Source organism: Ceratotherium simum, chromosome 32 (assembly GCF_057802395.1).
Source record: "Ceratotherium simum simum isolate JZ-2026a chromosome 32, ASM5780239v1, whole genome shotgun sequence".
NCBI classification, from domain to species: Eukaryota; Metazoa; Chordata; class Mammalia; order Perissodactyla; family Rhinocerotidae; genus Ceratotherium; species Ceratotherium simum.
In genome coordinates, this window is record NC_141931.1 from 28,186,386 (window position 1) to 28,203,871 (window position 17,486).

Sequence of the window (17,486 nt, forward strand, 5' to 3'; positions counted from 1 at the left end):
ACTCTGTGGTTTCAACTACACGACAATCCACCAGGTCCTTGATTCATCATGAATTGTAATCACTGAGCCTTTTTTTCTCCTTTTCATCCTTTCAATTCCCATGAAGTTTACGTATTCCAATCAGATTAACTAATACATTAAATTGAAGTTAAGTCAGACTCCACTCATTCTCTCTACACTTGTCCTTTAAACAGATTGGTGCAGGGTGAGGTCTCCTGTCTCTGTCACCTCTTAGTCTGTCATTGGACCAATCATACAGGACAAATGTCTTTACAACCAAGACAATCGATCTGCTTTTATTTATGTGAACACTTTTCTCTGAAGCTGAGACCCACACCAACTGGAAATTCTCATTCATTTGACTGTAGTAAAGTCTAGGTATCCCTATGTTTTAAAAGCTCACTAAGCAGTTCTAGGTGTGGCCAAGATCTCAAATGTCTAATCTATAGAACATCTGGTTGTCACTATGATTTCAGTGGTCAAGGTGTTTGCCTTCCCAACACCCATTGTACTCCAAATGGTTGGATTAGGTCACTCATGTTCACTCCATTGCCCTTGACATGTAATTACCTTGGGAAGAGGACTGTGACCCAATCCTGGCCACTGACACATGAGGCGAACTGTGCTGGGGGGCTTCTAAAAGAGGTTCCCTCACTTCTTAAAACAGGTGGCCCCTCTCCTTTGACTGGATATGTCCTGTTGCATTGTGATGTCTAATATTGCTGCACCGTCTTCCCCCAGCCCAAGGGTGATGCCAATACACACAAGAAGAAAGAGCCAAGAGAATATAGGAGAAGATCTGGATGTCCCTAGGCTGACCCAGAGCTAGCCCTTCCCAAGAAGCTGGACTTCTTGTTATGGGCATAACACATTTCTGTGAGGCTTAAACCCATAGGTTTTTTTGACCTGGCTGTATCCTAACTGAAGCAGCCGTTGATGAAAATTTTCTCTTTACAACTCCCTGCACTACACACCAGCCAGGAGTTTCACAATCTGTGGAAGTTGCTAAGTCATCCTCTGGGAGCAGGAGCCCCAGTCAATTCTAAGGGTTGGATTGTATTGAGTTATAATAAAATACAAAATGATGCAGTGGAGGTAGTGATCTCCTAAAGAGGCTCAGCTTTTCCTTCACTTGTCTTGAGGCCACATTCAGGGCACATTTTGTTCTTCAGACAGAACTCCTCTGACACAATAGTGAGTGAAGTAGATTTTACTTCAAATTCCATGGGTTATGAATTTCATCAAACACCCTAATTCGAACCTTATAAATATCTCCTCAAATGTCTCTGTTTATTCCCCAAAATTCCTCCCAGGGCAAAAACAGTGCCTCATATCCTCTCTCCACCCTCCCTCCCTTCCATCCCTCCTCCCATACAACCTCTACCATCTCCTGCCTTTTCCAAAGCAATGCAGTCTGACTTTGGCCTGCACAGCCCCTCAACCCCCAACTCCACACCCATAAACCTGTGTCAAGCACAAGCATACTCTATTTTTGCTCCCACAGAACACCACATGACCCCACTCTCCCCCAGAGAATTCATTAGACAAAATGGGTCACACCCAAGGGATGAGTACTGCTGGCAACATAACTGTATTTTATTTTTTTAAAACTTAATGTACCCTTTGCTCAGCAAATATTTGCTGTTTTCTGTACACTGACAATTCTCTTGTAGGGAATGAGTGAGCAGAAAAATCAAGCAATTATTTACTGGTGAACACAAGCATTACTTATTTATAACTCTAGGGTACCCACTCCTCCAGGACCAGGAAATCCTGAGGTCTCTTGACATACGGTTTTCTTGTTCAGCCTGATTCTATAATGGGGAATGTTTGAATGCCCGCCAATTCCATTTATCCAGATTGGTCACGCACAAGTCCCAATGGACAAGCCAGTGAATCTTGGGAGGCTGGAGAATTCTGAATGTCCAGCCTAGGCCCTCTGTGATATATAGTCTATCCTATAAGTCAGAGCCTGCCCTAGTATCCCCAAAGGAGCAGCATATTGTTGATGCACAATAATAGTTTTTTCTTGCCACAAAGATTCAAAGAAGCAAGACACAGAAATCAGAAGGGGAAATGAGATCTTGATGTAAGAAAAAAGATAATAGAATTAGCGGTGGGGCTCCTGAGGCATTTTGTTATATGTACGCTGGGCGTAGGAGTTAGTCTTTGTTCAAGAAATTCTGAATAAATCTTATTGATGGGATTTTTGACAAAATGAAGGGTGAGGTATTTAACTAAAGTCTTACAGTGGAATTCATATTTAGAAATGACCAATCTACTGATTATTTTGCACCTTGTAAGGTAAGTCTGATGTAATTATCAAGGACAAATTGACATGGTTAAATTTATTTTTAACTTAAGAGTCAAGGATGAGCAATACTGAAGAGAAAATTCAAACTCCTGTAGCATGCATAACATTTCTGCATTCTATTCCTGTAAGATATGCCTGTAGAGACATGAAAGAATTATAAAACAGGCAGTGGCTTGATTCTAGTTTCACTTTGAAATCACTGGCGTCTGAAATCCCAGCCCCACTATCTTGTTATTAGTAGAAATAAAGAATGCTGGAGCCTTGTCTCGTACTCGGCTCACAGTTAGGGAAAGGAAGGAAAGACAGAGTCAGGTTATCCAGGACTGTGGACAGCGATGGACCTCAACCATAGTCGTTCTGTGACACTGAATGATGGGAACTTTATGCCTGTGCTTGGATTTGGCACTTCTGCTTCAGATGAAGTAAGTGGAGCCCAGGGGATTGGAGGGTTGAATGCAAACAGCCTGGAAGCGTGGTCAGCAGACCCGCTCCCCATGCCTAGTACACTCTTGTTGATTTGAAATGACTCATTTGAGCCTCCATTTCACCATCTCTAACATTGCACTAAGTGGGATGAGAAGCTGTTAACTATGGGGATTCCGAGGATGGGGATTTTGAGGGTGGCTTAAAGTTATATTATTTTGTTTATTTAACATATATTGAATGCTTACCATGTATTTTAAGTAGTTTCCGTGCATTGTCTTCAATTCCTCAACAACTCTCCTAGGTTTACTATTATTATTTTTTTTCTTACACATGTAAAATCAAAGCTGAGGCTGCTCTCCCTGCGCTCATCTGCTGCCTCAGTCAGAGTCACTCTGCTCTTTGTTAGAAACTCCTGACGGGCAGTGGGCATAGGAGGAAAGGACAAGTAACATGACTGCTTTGTAGCAGCTTTGCTGTAGGTTTCAGGGGCTCTAAGTGTTTGCCAAAGAATTTGCCAAAGTTTCCGTCACTGCAATATTTTGTCATATCAGAAGCCAATAATATCCCAAGTTTTAGGTGTTTAGAAAAGAAGACTTAGGAGGCATAAAATGACAATGGAGACAGAATTGTGCATCTCACCAAATGTATTCTTCACACATCCACATGGTCGACTGCAACATGCTAAAAGTGTCAAACTCTGGTCACAGTGAGGTAGGGGCAGTTTTGGGGCTGTTTGCGAGGGATTGCCCCCATAATTACAGAGACCAATACACTCTATCTTGGTAGAGCTATGACATGAAATATCAATAGCTAATAGCTGTCAGACCGGGCCAGTTTGCTTGCAACATCATAATTATCCAAGGTATTCACCATTATAGCTTAAGGATAAAGTATGTCTTACCTAGGTTATATCCAACTTTTATTACTGTTGTTAAAGATAGAAAAGGACCACAGAGAATACAACAAGTAGGCAATGTTACATGGGATCCTATAATGATAAACCCAACTCTCTGTAGCTCTTACATAGTAACGCTGACTGAGGGACTGGGAAAATAGATGGCAACTCATAAGTAGAATGTGATCAGTTTCAGTAAAGATGAATTGCTGCTTCCATCCCCAGTTAGATTGAGAGTTTAATATGATCAGCTCACCACCCAGGGGCTGGCTTGTTTCCGGGAGAAATGGTTCTTTACCAAGACTCAGTGTCAGTCCCTGCTGCTGCTGACAGGTCACTGATGTCAAAGTAGCGGGAGCTCAAACAGCCTTGGTGAGAAGTAGCCCATGCAGTTGGCCCATGCATGGTCCCAATTCCTTCCAACATGGCTGCTCCATTCATGGGCCCATCATGTAAGTACAGCCGTGATCAGGTATAGAGGTTAAGTAGCAACCAGTGGACAAGACCTCCTCTTTACCTAATTATCGAGAGCATCTCCTGAAGACTCTGGTGGTGATAGAAATCCCCCAGGCAGAGTCATAGTTGCTCCCAGTTGGAAGTCTAGGTCAGTGTACACGGATATGTTGAGTGCCAAGCAGGTATAGGCAGAGAGACAAATATGACTATCACAATAATGTACTCTATATAGTATGTTTCTCATTTAATCCTCCTCATAACCTTCCTGAAAATTAACTACTCTTCTCCCTTTAATCCAATTGGTACACATTATTTTTTAAATTTTTTTCAGCTTTATTGAGGTAAAACTGACAAATAAAATTCTAAGATGATTAAAGTGTAAGAGATGAGATTTGACATATGTATACATTGTGAAAAGATCCCCCCATCAAGTTTAACATATCCTTCACTTCACATATTTATCTTTTTTTTCCTGGTGGAGATGTTTAAATTCTATTCTCTTAGCAAAATTAAATTATACAATACACTGTTATCAACTGTAGTTACCATGTTATACATCCGATCCCCAGACCTTATTTGTTTTGTAGCTGAAAGTTTATACCATTTTACCAACATCTCCCTTTTTCCCCCACCCCCAGCCCCTGGCAACTACTTTTCTACCCTCTGTTTCTATGAACTCAATTCTTTTTCAGATTCCACTGTGCAGTATTTGTCTTTCTCTGTCTAGCTTATTTCACTTAGTATAATACCCTTCAGCTTCATCCATATTGTTGAAAATGACAAGCTTTCCTTCTTGTTCAAAGCCAAGTAATATTCCATGGTATATATATAACCCACGTATTATTTATCCATTTATCCATCAATGGACACATAGGTTGTTTTCATACTTTGGCTATTGGAAATAATGCTGAAATGAACATGGGAGTACATGCATTTCTTTGAGATAATGATTTTGTTTCCTCTAAAAAAATGCCCAGAAGTGGAATTGCTGGATCATGTGGTAATTCTATCTTTCATTTACTGAGGCATCTCCACACTGTTTTCCTCAGAGGCTGCACCAATTTACATTCCCACCAACAGTATACAAGGGTTCCCTTTTCTCCACATCCTTGCCAGCATTTGTTATCTCTTGTCTTTTTGATAATGACCATCCTAACAGGTGAGAGGTGATATCTCATTGTGGTTTTCCTTTGCATTTCCCTAATGATTGGTGATGTTGAGCAGGTTTTCAGGTACCCATTTGCTATTTGTATGTCTTCTTTGGAAAAATGTCTCTTCATATCCTTTACCTATTTTTAAATTGGGTTGTTTATTGTTTTGCTATTCAGTTGTATGGGTTCTTTGTAGATTTAGAATATTGACCCCCTATCAGATATGTGATTTGCAAATATTTTCTCCAATTCCATTGGTTGTTATTTAATTTTGTTGATGGTTTCCTTTGCTGTGTGGAAACTTTTTATTTTGATGTATTCCCACCTGTTTATTTTTGCATTTATTACCTTTGCTTTTGGTATCAAATCCAAAATATGATCGCCAAGACCAAAGTCAAGGAGCTTATCAACATGTTTTCTTTTAGGAGTTTTAAGCAGGTCTCTTTTGTTAATGTTAAATCCTCAGGGCTTCAGGGTCTAGCACAATATCAGGCACACAGGAGGCACTTAATGCTTGTGTGTTGCGTAAATGTTGGATGAGAGAACCTGGTGAATGAAGGATAAAAAAACAATCATGAAAGACTTAAGAGCCCAGTTGGGTGGAAACTGGATGGAGGAGGAGTATTATGGATTCATTTCCAATTCTAAGCCAAAAATAGATTCTGGTATCTATATCTATATCTATATCTATATCTATATCTATATCTATATCTATATCTATATGGTCTACATCTACATCTATATCTATATCTGTCTCTATCTATATCTTCAGATGTTTTCTCCAAGTGTCGGAAGTTTTCCTGTTAGTTACTTCCTTACAACGAATTCTTTATTGACTGAGACTTGATTGTCCATGTTCTACAGTGAAGGCCATTTCCCTAACTCATTTCAGATTAGAGGTCATATTGGAGTTTAGTCTGTGCCCCCTGAGGACAGGTTTGTTACCAAGGCTTGCACCATCAAACAGGAGAATAGGTGACGTGGAGAAACACCTGGTAAAAATGCTATGAAGGAAATAAATAGCTTCTCCCTGAATCAGATTTGCAACCCTCCTTATTCATATTTTATAGGTTCCTAAGAACAAGGCTGGAGAGGCCACCAAAGTGGCTATTGATGTAGGTTTCCGTCACATCGACGCCGCATACTTCTATCAAAATGAGGAGGAGATTGGCAAAGCCCTCCGAGAGAAGATGGCGGATGGTACTGTGAAGAGAGAGGACATATTCTACACCACCAAGGTGCTGTGGGCGGAGTGACAAGAGGTTGCTGTCATCATAGATATGTTATTTTGAAAAAAAACTTTGATATTGGTTTGAATAATTTATTTATCTCCTAACACTGTAGAGGCCCATTATAGAAAAATAGAAAACAGAAAAGGCTTGCTTTGCCCTGAAATGTGTTAAGGGTGGGACCCTGTTGCTCAACATCTCTGAACATCAGTCAGCATTCATATGTGAAGCACGAGTAATGATAGTTTTCTTCTTCATCTGTTGTATGGATGGACTGAGCCACTGTGGAGTGAGTCCACTCCTTTTATTCTTCAGCAGATTCTCTCAGTTCACATCCAAGTGAGGCTGACATATTATTCAGAAAAGGGAACTAGACTAGGCAATACTTGTTTCAAGTCAGCATTGAGTTTACTGAAGTGTGTAAAATTTTCTGAGGTGGAAAACCCTGCTTCCAAGGTCAAGAGAGCTAAGGTCTCTACAGAATGATATTCAACATCAGTGGTAACATGGTTCTGAGAATGTGGGCCCCTCAGCAGAACTATTTCCAGGTATTTATTATATGGGACAGTAGGTTCCATTTCCCCTTGCCTGACATTTCTTGACTCTCCTTCTAGGGATGACTTTTCTAATCCTTGAAACACTTAGGCTGCTTTTCCTGGGCCATTTAACTATTATTCACATTTTTCTTAGAGTCACTCAAATAAATCTCAGAATCCCATTAAGGAGCTCATTTACACTAAGCCACAAAACTTTAGCCTCAGGGCTTCTTATTTTTAGACCACCACAGTGGTTTGTTCTCACCTCTCAATATTTTAACTATGAGGTTTCATTTGGGTCCCCAAATGTGTGAAATCATAAGCCATTTTTTAATTTCTTTTGGTCACTGCAGCTTTGGCTTACTTTCCTTCGGCAAGAATTGGTGCGACCAGCCCTGGAAAGATCACTGAAGAAACTTGGACTGGACTATGTCGATCTCTTCATCATTCATTTTCCTTTTGCTCTGAAGGTCAGCTTCTGCTTTTCTTGTTATGAACAGGAGTATTTCCTCACTGCTGTTGCACTTCCATTCTCTCATTCCGTCTGGGTTTTCTGGGTTTTTACTGAGAGAGGTAGGTTTGAGTGTGGTGGATGGAATTGCTAAATGATTTATGAGTCTGCTTGACAGCTGTGTCACTTCAGCATCAAGATTTTTTTTATCCTCATCCCATAGCCTTCAGAAAGGTTGAAATTCAATGATCTCACTGCCTTCATCTCAAAGAGTTGTGGACATCACCTTACATGTCTAAGTGATATGCTTCTGTCCGTTGTCTGTTAGAGATTAGAGTCCTCAAGGAAGTTGAGTTACAATAGACTTCAGAGACACAATGGGAAATCCCCACCTTAATAGGGGAAGAGTTCCTCCCATATGGACCTCTCAGTCCCAATCAAGAGTGAGGTACTCAGGGATGGTCCACATTACACAACTGGGCTCCTCTGGGCTTCCCTGCTCCAACATCTCATTACAGTGGACATTCACTGAGCACACCTGATATCTTCATTATCTCTGAGTTAGGTTATCATAAACTGAAGCTAAAGCACATTGCTCAATAGTAAAGGTAAGTCCTGTCATCCAACCCAGCCTCTCCCTAGGAAATAAAATCAATTCCAACCGTAGGAGAATTCATTCTTAGAGAATTTCAGGGGTGTGTGTGGATAGGAGGGTGGAGGTCACTGGGGGAGAAGCACTTTGCTACAGTCTCTCAGGTGCATCTGATCTTCCTTACCCCCATGTCTTCTCTTATCCAACACACACACACACATAGACACACAAACACTTGGATTAGCCTCTTGAAGGTTTTGTGACCAAGCTCCTTAGCACCAGGAAGGTCATTTTTTTTTTAAAAAAACAAACCCTTTCATGATCTCTCCTTTATGTATTCCAGCCTGGGGAGGAGCTTGTGCTGAAGGATGCCAGTGGGGAAATTATTTTAGACATAGTGGATTTTCGTGACACATGGGAGGTAAGTGGTGAGTCTGACACCCAAGAGGTGCAGGGCAACAAGATAGAAATTACTGGATGGGGACTGAGAAGAAATGGGTTCTGGCCCCATCGGTTGTCTGCCCTCGGCCACATCACAGCACTCCCTGGTACCATGGTGTTGTCATCTGTAAAGGAAGGAATCTGAACGGGATGACCTCTAGGGCTAAACTTCCATGGTTCTAAGTAGGGGTTTCTTTGCCCCACTGATCAGGTTGTGCCTGGGAGCCCTATAAGAGGATCTAAGAGCAAATTCAAGAGGAGTTAGAGCTCCATCCCAGGATGGACAAACAGGCCCATGGAGGGAGGGAAAACTGTGTCTGACTCAGCAGAAGAGCAACTGTGGAAGGAGAGTGAAGCCTGCCCTTATGTAGCCCTTCCCACCACATCTTTCACCATTCTAGGAAAGAGGAAGCAGCCATACCCTCTACTAGGAAAACCTGAGAATTTCTCTTTGCCCTTGACTCTGACACTGTTTGCTAAAGAACTATTAGATGCCTAACAGCATCTAATATAGGCACAAGCATGGGGGAGGGACTGGAATTGAAAAGCATCGTCATGTCTATTTATCATCCTGGGTGTGCATGTAATAGAACAAAGAAGACAAAGTATGTGTGCCTAGCAATAAAGGACATTAGCAAATAATGTATTCAAGTGATAAAATGGGTTCAGTCAAGTTGTGATATATGTGAAAAAGATTTCCTGAGTGTAAAGTGTTCAATGTCCAATGAATGGACCAAAGTACACGACAGGCTTACCACACACTTCCCTCCTCCCCAGGCCTGGAGAAGTGTAAAGATGCAGGTTTAACCAAGTCCATCGGGGTGTCCAATTTCAATGACAAACAGCTGGAGATGATCCTGAACAAGCCAGGGCTCAAGTACAGGCCTGTCTGCAACCAGGTGAGCCTGGAGCCCACCAGGGCTTCTTTGATATCTGCTCTTCACACTCTCTTCCTTAAGTAACAGTCTCCAAGTTTCTGACTCGATGTCAACTCTGTAATGGTTGTTGCTTTTACTGCCATAGGAAATGCCAAAGAAGGAACAGATTGAGTGGCATGGGAAGAGTATTGTTTCAATTCTTCAGAGGTGGATTTGATGTTCCAATGAGACATCCAAGTGGAGATGCTGAGTTGGAACATGGCAATAGTGGTCTGGAGCTCAGGAAGGAGGTCAGGGCTGGGGGTACAGATTTTGGAGTCGTTGCTTTATGGATGGTAATTAAACTCACAAGTGGATTTTCTTTCCTGGGAAAGTTCATAGAATGAACAAGAAGAGGGCAGGAAAGTCAACATTTAAGGATCAGGCCAAGAGGCAATTGTTAGGAGATTGAAGAGGAGTTCCCAGACAGGGAGAGAGAAAATGAGGAGAGTGTGGTGTTAGGAAAGCCAAAGAAGAGGGATGAACATGTTTGTGTGAGCCATAGGGTGGGTCCTGCTGAGAAGCAGCCAATCCCAGTATGGATGGAAACAGTTATTGGATTTAATGACATGGAGTTCATGGAAACCTCTCAGGAACAGCTACACAGAGGTGAGAGAAAAAGCCAGAGAGAAAAGCAAAGGAGTGATAAGTGAGGAAATGGAAAAATCATAATGAAAATAAATACCTTCTAGAAATAACACCCAGTGCTGCCAATTTTTAAACACTGTGACATTGTAAAGCTGTGTAGCTTTTTTGTAAAACAGAAAATTATGCGAAACCATTCAAATATTTATACTCTTTGTCTGAGTTATTTCATTTCTAGAAATCTATTTGTAGAAAATAATTCAAAATAAGTTAAAATATGTCCCTCCATTTTTCCTTCCTCCTTCTCCCCCCGCCCTCCTCCTTCTTCTTTTTCTCTTTCTCTCCAATTTATTTGTGAAAGAAACTAAGGCTTTTTTCCCTTAACTTTTTCCACACAATTGATGTTACTGATTGATCACTGTGAGACAGTTTGATATCATACTGTGTTTTGTACCCCTGTAAATTGGAGGTTACATCTAAAGACTTGATCACATTTGTATGTCATTGTGAGTTCATGAATTTTAACAAATATGATGTTTTCCTTACAATGTAGTTACTTTTCTTATTGATGATCAGATTGTCACCATTTTATTGCGTCTTCAAGTGAACTCCTGAGTCCTTTGACATGCCTCATTGTCTTTCCTATCTTCTTTACTTTCTAGAGTGTAAGATGTTCTAGGCTCAATTTGTAGCTTTTTGCCCAGACCAGGAATCAGCCATTTTTCTAAGGAATCTTGGTTTCTTCCAGTAGAAAATGACATTTACAGGCCAAAATCTCATGTATGAGTGTTTAGTCATTTTAAACACTAGTAAAAACAGAAGAGAATTGCTTGATCATTTCTGAAAACCAACAGCATTTGAAAGTGTTTCAGAAGGTGCATGGGAAAAAGTACCAATCTGAAACATATAGTATATATATTAATTTAGTGTTAGATATTCCTTCAAAGGACTTTTCAAATTTACATGTTATTGGCTCATGTATTCTGATACCTTTTGTTCTTGGCAACTCACAGGTGGAATGTCACCCTTATCTCAACCAGAGCAAACTGCTGGAGTTCTGCCAGTCCAAGGACATTGTTGTAGTTGCCTACAGTGCCCTGGGGTCCCATAGAGACCCAAACTGGTAATAAGATTAGTAGAGTTAACCTATGTCAGCAACTCTATTCTTGAAGAAACACTTTTTTTTAAGTTTTAACATTCTATTATGGAAGAGTTCAAACATCAAAAAGTGAACACAATAGTGTAGTGATCAATGGATGAATGGATAAAGAAGATGTGGTATATATACATAACAGAATCGTACTCAGCCATGAAAAAGATGAAATCTTGCCATTTGCGACAACGTGGATGGACCTTAAGGATATTATGCTAAGTGAAATAAGTCAGATGGAGAAATTCAAATACTGTATGATCTCACTTATTAGTACAAGATGAAAACAACAACAACAACACACAAATACATAGATACAGAGTTTAGATTGGTGGTTACCAGAGCGGAAGTGGGGGAAGAGAGGAGGGTGAAATTGGTGTCAGGGCACATGTATATGGTGATGGATGGTAATTAGTCTTTGGGTGGTGAACATGATTTAATATACACAGAGATAAAAATATAATGATGCATACCTGAAATTCATATAATGTTATAAACCAGTGTTACCTAAATAAAAAAAGAAATTGTGTAGTCAATTCCCAGGTACCATCCCTGGACTTCAACCATCACTAGCATTCTTTCATTCTGTTTCCTCTATATGTCCACCTACTCCAAACCACACTCTAAACATGATTTTTTAGAGTGATTTAATGGTAAAATTTATACCGTTTGTCATGCATAAATCTTGACAAATGGATGTACTATATAACCTGACCCCTATCATGAAACAGAACAATTCTATCTCCCAACAAAGCTCTTTTGTGTTCCTTTACGGACAATTCTTCCTCACCCCAAGACAGCTATCCTTCTGATTTCCTTTTTCAACTTAGATTAGCTTGGTGTGTGCCAGTACTTCACATATAAAAGAAGTCATAGATTACGTACTCCTTTGTGTCCAGCTTCTTGGGCTCAGCACAACATCTGTTAGATTTATCCACGTTTTTACAGGTATCTAATTCAATCTGTTTTACTGCTGAGTAATATTCCATCGCATGGAGGTAAATACCACAAGTTCTTTCTCCATTCACTTGTCAATGGAAATATTAGTTGTTTCCAGTTTGGTACAATTATGAATGAATATCTGCAAATATTCATGAAACTCTTTTTTAAACATATCATTTTGTACCTACTTCTGTCAATTATCTGAGGAATTTAGGGAAAACGTTACTCTAGATGTTCAGTCCTACACCCTTCAAATATTTGATTTGTTTTCAGGGTGGAAAGGGATAGTCCGTATCTCTTGGAGGATCCAATCTTGAATGCCATTGCCAAGAAACACAATCGAAGCCCAGGCCAGGTTGCCCTGCGCTACCAGCTGCAGCGGGGGGGGTGGGGTGGGGGGGTGGTCCTGGCTAAGAGCTTCAATGAGAAGAGAATCAAAGAGAACTTCCAGGTACAGGCTGGACAGTCTCTCCAGAGTGAGGAATGGGTGCTGTACTGGGGGCCATCTCTCTTGCCTTTCAGTACCAAGCCCTGTTCATTCATTGCTGTGCGTCTCTCCCCTGTGTGCTATGGGGGCAGCTTGGAAGGGTAGGAAGAAAGCACTGGCCTCAGAGTCCTAAGTTTTATGGCCCCTAGGCCTGGCTTTGCTGCTTCCTAGTTGTGTGACACTTAGCATATTTCATCTTTATTTTTTTGTCAGTTGTTGGATTCCTTCCATGCACGAGAGAACTTTTAAAACCCTGGTCCCTCTTCTTCAACTTCTCTACCTGATGACCCCCTATTTGTATGTCAATATCAAACCAAATAGGATTGGATGCTTTGTTAAACTATTGGGACACCCCAGCACAGTTGTTGACCACCATGGCACTGTTAGTGAGTTTTTCCTTATTAAACTAAAATTGTTTGTTTACATGTCACTGTGGTTTCTAGACTGTGAGACCCTAAAGGTAGTGACTCCTTCTGGGTCATCTTTTAGCATATTTTCTCCAGAAGAGCTCCTGTGAGGTAGGAAGCTGGATAAATAAGTTTATAGATGGACCAAATTAACAAATGAATAAGTAAAGTTTTTCCCTAAGTTCTCCCTCACACATCTCCTGGTACCTTAGATCGATCAGTGGTCTTCAACTTATTTTGTTGTGAACCCCATGACAATTGTGAAAAACTACTTAAGCTCTATCCCATTTTAAGGTGACAGCTAAAAATTTCATCATGAGTTTAATATATGCAAGAGATGACATTCAAAGCATATTATTTATAATGTATTTGCTCTAAAACCTTGGAGCTATAGATTTAGTTCATTCAATTTATGAAAATTTCAGATACATAAATCTAAATCTCATTGTTAAACCTATCACAAAAAATACCCATTTTCTGTTTGAATTCAACTCAACATGTTTTTTTATTTTATTTTATTTTATTTTAGCAACTCAACATGTTAATACATATCCCTATAACAACCAAATAACTTCTGAAGTATATTCTTAAGATGAATGACAGGTGGACAAGTAGATGACAGATAGATAGGTAGATAGATAGATAGATAGATAGATAGATAGATAAATAATAGATAGACAGACAGATAGAAAGATAAAGCTCTGGGTTTTCCATGAAGTTTTCCCAGGGTGAAATAATGAGCTTCCCACTTTCATATTTCTTACCAAAGATTTGTACTCTCCATTAGAGGCTATGCCTCGTCAAATAAAAACAAAACTGGACTTAAATAAGACAGACTTTCTTCAAAAGGGAGAACTCTCTGAATGTAAGATCTATAAGTGTCCCAAAGATGAGTAAGAAAGAGTTTTCTTTTATAGGGAAGAGTAAACACTACTATAGAGAGAACGGTGTTTGGGGGTTGGCATGAGTAGGTGGTGTGGTCAGACAGTTGATCAGGGAATGCTTTTTCTGAAGGGCGACAGATTCTTGGAGACGACCTAACAGGGGGTTGCTCTTCCTCCCAACACTTGCTTAAGTTCAAGGCAGTCAAATTCTAGAGGGTTGTGGGGAAGGAAAAATCTGACTAAAGTTGGGTCAAGTAAACAGGTATTCTGTCCAGATTGTCCAACTGTCCCTTTGTTTGGAAAAAGGGGATATTTTTCCTTTCTGTCAAAAGCAATTCACTTGGAAAGATTTGGAATTGATGACTTGTTAGCCTTTCTTTTGTGAAGTGGAGAGAGAAGGAGAAGGAGTGGGGAAGGAGATGTTGGGAACCCAGGCAGAAGCATTCTCAGGCCACTACACCTGGAAGTTGAGGACAGGGAAGGCTTCCCTGGACACTCTCCTTACCTCCATCCAGCTGGAAAGTCCTCAAGTTCCCAGGTAGAAGCCAGCTGCCTCGGGGGAGAGTTTAATGTGATCCTGTCCTTTATTTCAGGTTTTTGACTTTGAATTGACTCCAGAAGACATGAAAGCAATTGACGGCCTCAACAGAAATTTCCGATATGCTAAATTCCTCTTGTAAGTGACCTGTAGATTGTTTTTCACGGATTGTTTTCTGTAGCATGCAGGATAGCAGAGGAACTAAGCTGCCCTAAATCAGGAAGACAGGCCTGATTTCTGGTGTAGGAGTAAAACAGGAGCTTCCTGTAGACTCAGACCAGAGGTCACCCAGGGCTCAGTCTCTGACCCAACACATAACATGAGCAAAGCCCAGAACAGACCATAAGTAAAATCACCAAAGTTTGAATCATGGGGAATCACTACTTTTATGCCCCTAGTCTCTGTGTCTGGTGAGCTTCCACACAGGGCTGACTTATCCATTCAACATGGAAGGAGCAGTGCCTACAGCCCACTATACTTTTAGAAGCCTATAAAATGTTTCATCTTTAATTCTTTTTAAAATCAGGAGAAAAAATGATTATATTAATAATGCTGACATAATAATGAATCCAGCCTGGCTTCTATTCATTTTTATCCTTACATAATAGTAAAATGTAACATTAATATTTTTTATGAAGGAGGGGGCCCAGGAAGGCAAATGTGCATAGGTGAGGTGAAAGTCATACTGGGGCCCTGCTTCCACTTTCTCTCCTAAGGGTCCAGTGGTGTTTCTCCTTAATGTCTTTTCCTGTTCCCAGACACCATCCATTTCTTCCAATTTTATCTCTTCATTGGACTTTTTTCTCTATCATGACTCCTGTTTCCTCAGCCGTGTCATCTCACCAAGCTGAATTATAAATGGATCATGAAATTAATTCACCCTAACATTAGGGACTGATGTGTCCCCAGTGGCACACACCAAGATGAGATCCTCTGGATTTCTCTGTTTCTTAAATCAAGGCTTACTCTAGCGTGGCCTTTGCCCCTCAGGAGACTATCCACTGGAAGCCTCCACCTCCTTTGCCTTTGACATGTTCACAAACGTAGCATTCCTGTTGTTCAATTCCTGCAGGAGGATCTCAGGATGAAGAGAAAGAAGACTCATTGAACTGAGAAGTTTGGAAGGGAGGTTAGAGATAATGCGAATAAAATTTTAGTTATAGAATAAAGGTTTAGTTCCAAAAGAAAGATCTCAAAATTCTCCTTCTTGTTTGTAAAACTATATCTTGATTCTGAGAAACTAACTTTTCTCTTCACAAAGACTTTTAAGGAAAGCCTATGATCTCCTTCATTAGGCTGTGAATGCCTAGTCTCACTCATCTTTGTGGCCCTATGTCAACAGCACAGCTCCCGGCCCATAGAATTGCTCAGAATGTACTCTTCAATGATATTGAGTTAAAAAGGACAAATTTAAAAAGGAAAATAAAAACATGGAAAAAAATGGAAAACAAAAGTAATACTAATGAGTGAATAACAAGTATCCTCATAAATGATAAATTCAGAAAACAGTAATCACATTTTGTAGGTACGGTTATTTAGGTGTACATGTTGTCTCCTCAATAGATTAGAAGTTCCTTGAAGGAGGGACCCTGGATTGTTGAGGGTGCTCAGTTTATATTTGTTGAATGAAGGTGTGAAGAAGAGCATCGAAATCCTTACTGTGATCATTCTCATCGGCTAGGGACAAGAGTTACACGTGGGGCTGAAGCGACCACAACATTTTAGTCATAGTTCTTACTTATAAATAAATATAAATTGTAATCTAAATCTAACTACCTGTCACTTGAGCATTTATTTACATGGTGATGTGGGAATTGGGCATGCTGGTGGAGTTTGCACATGGACAGGGAGCCTACATATATGTTTGTCGGAGTAGAAGGAGTGACGTGGTCGTGAATTTAGTTTTCAGCCCATCCTGACAGCATCCTCAGAGAAACCCTCTCTTTGAAAACGTGAAGACAGAGTTAATGCATTAATATCCCTCCTTCTCTTTCAGTGCTGTTGATCACCCTCATTATCCATTGTCTGAAGAATATTGACCCTGAGCTATCCACCATGAGCTCCACCAGAACTTCCTGCTTCTAAGGGTGTGGAGAGGATTTCTGAACTTGGTGGAGGTGATTCAAAGCAGCGTCTGTACTTTCAGGCTGCTGGCGTTTCTTTTTCTTCATTTTTATTTCTTTTTTTTTTCATTTTATGAAATAATAAAGACTTCAAAATAAGGATGTTTGCTTTTCCTGATTATTAAAAAAGTACATACAAATTACAGAAAATGTGAAAAATGAAGGGGAAAGGATAGAAAGTAAAAGTAACTTATAATTAGCCCATTTAAAAACTCTTCAACTTTTGGTGCATTTTCCTTCATGATTTTCCTATAGAAATGTGGTGGTGTGTGTTTCTTTACAACTTGAAATAATCTTCAATATACAGGTTAAATACTTTGTTTTTACTTAACTTAAATATTTCCCCAAGGTATCAAATATTATTAAAAAGTCCAGTATTATATTTTGTTTGTTGTAAAGCAGTGCATCTTGTTCATTTATTTAATTTCTTAATCATCTGCCTGTTTTGGCATTTTGATTAGTTCTTGTATATTTTGCCACTGATTCTTTTATTTGTCCAGCAAAAACTTTATTGTACATCCTATATGTGCCAGATTTTGTTTTATTAATGAATAATATAGACAAGAATTAAATTAAGATGAGAAGTGTCTTGAGTTTACAGGCTAGTGGAGAAGAAGACCATGAAGGAAATAAGGAATATGTAGCTGTTAGAAATGAGTAAGTGCCTGTTGGGAGAAAATTCTGCAAGGTCTCACATTTCCATATGCCTGATAAGCAGAGGCACTGTCTAGTCTGCATTCCACACTACTTGTTCAAGAAGTTTGTCCAGTAAGCAGCCTTGGAAGGTAGAGAGAGTGGCTTGCTCCAAAGAAATGAAAGGCATACCTGCTGTCCAGTTATATATAGAATATATCTCCCTCCAAAGAAAGGGCCGGGATGCTCAGTGCCTGCTCTAATCCACCCAAGTTCCCTAGAGCCAGGTTTTCCTCCTGTGAGTCACTCTGCAAGTTCAGGGGTCATGT

General features: G+C 40.0%; 1 protein-coding gene across 1 annotated transcript; it reads left to right on the forward strand.

The window, feature by feature from the left end:
• The first annotated feature begins 2,649 nt into the window (after positions 1 to 2,649).
• Positions 2,650 to 16,618, forward strand: LOC101404883 (aldo-keto reductase family 1 member C15-like). The gene is made up of 9 exons (XM_004425399.3): positions 2,650 to 2,736; positions 6,313 to 6,480; positions 7,361 to 7,477; positions 8,394 to 8,475; positions 9,269 to 9,390; positions 11,007 to 11,116; positions 12,359 to 12,536; positions 14,457 to 14,539; positions 16,398 to 16,618. The coding sequence occupies exons 1-9, from the start codon at positions 2,650 to 2,652 to the stop codon at positions 16,438 to 16,440; spliced, it is 990 nt and encodes a 329-aa protein (XP_004425456.1). The 3' UTR covers positions 16,441 to 16,618.
• The last annotated feature ends 868 nt before the right edge of the window (positions 16,619 to 17,486 follow it).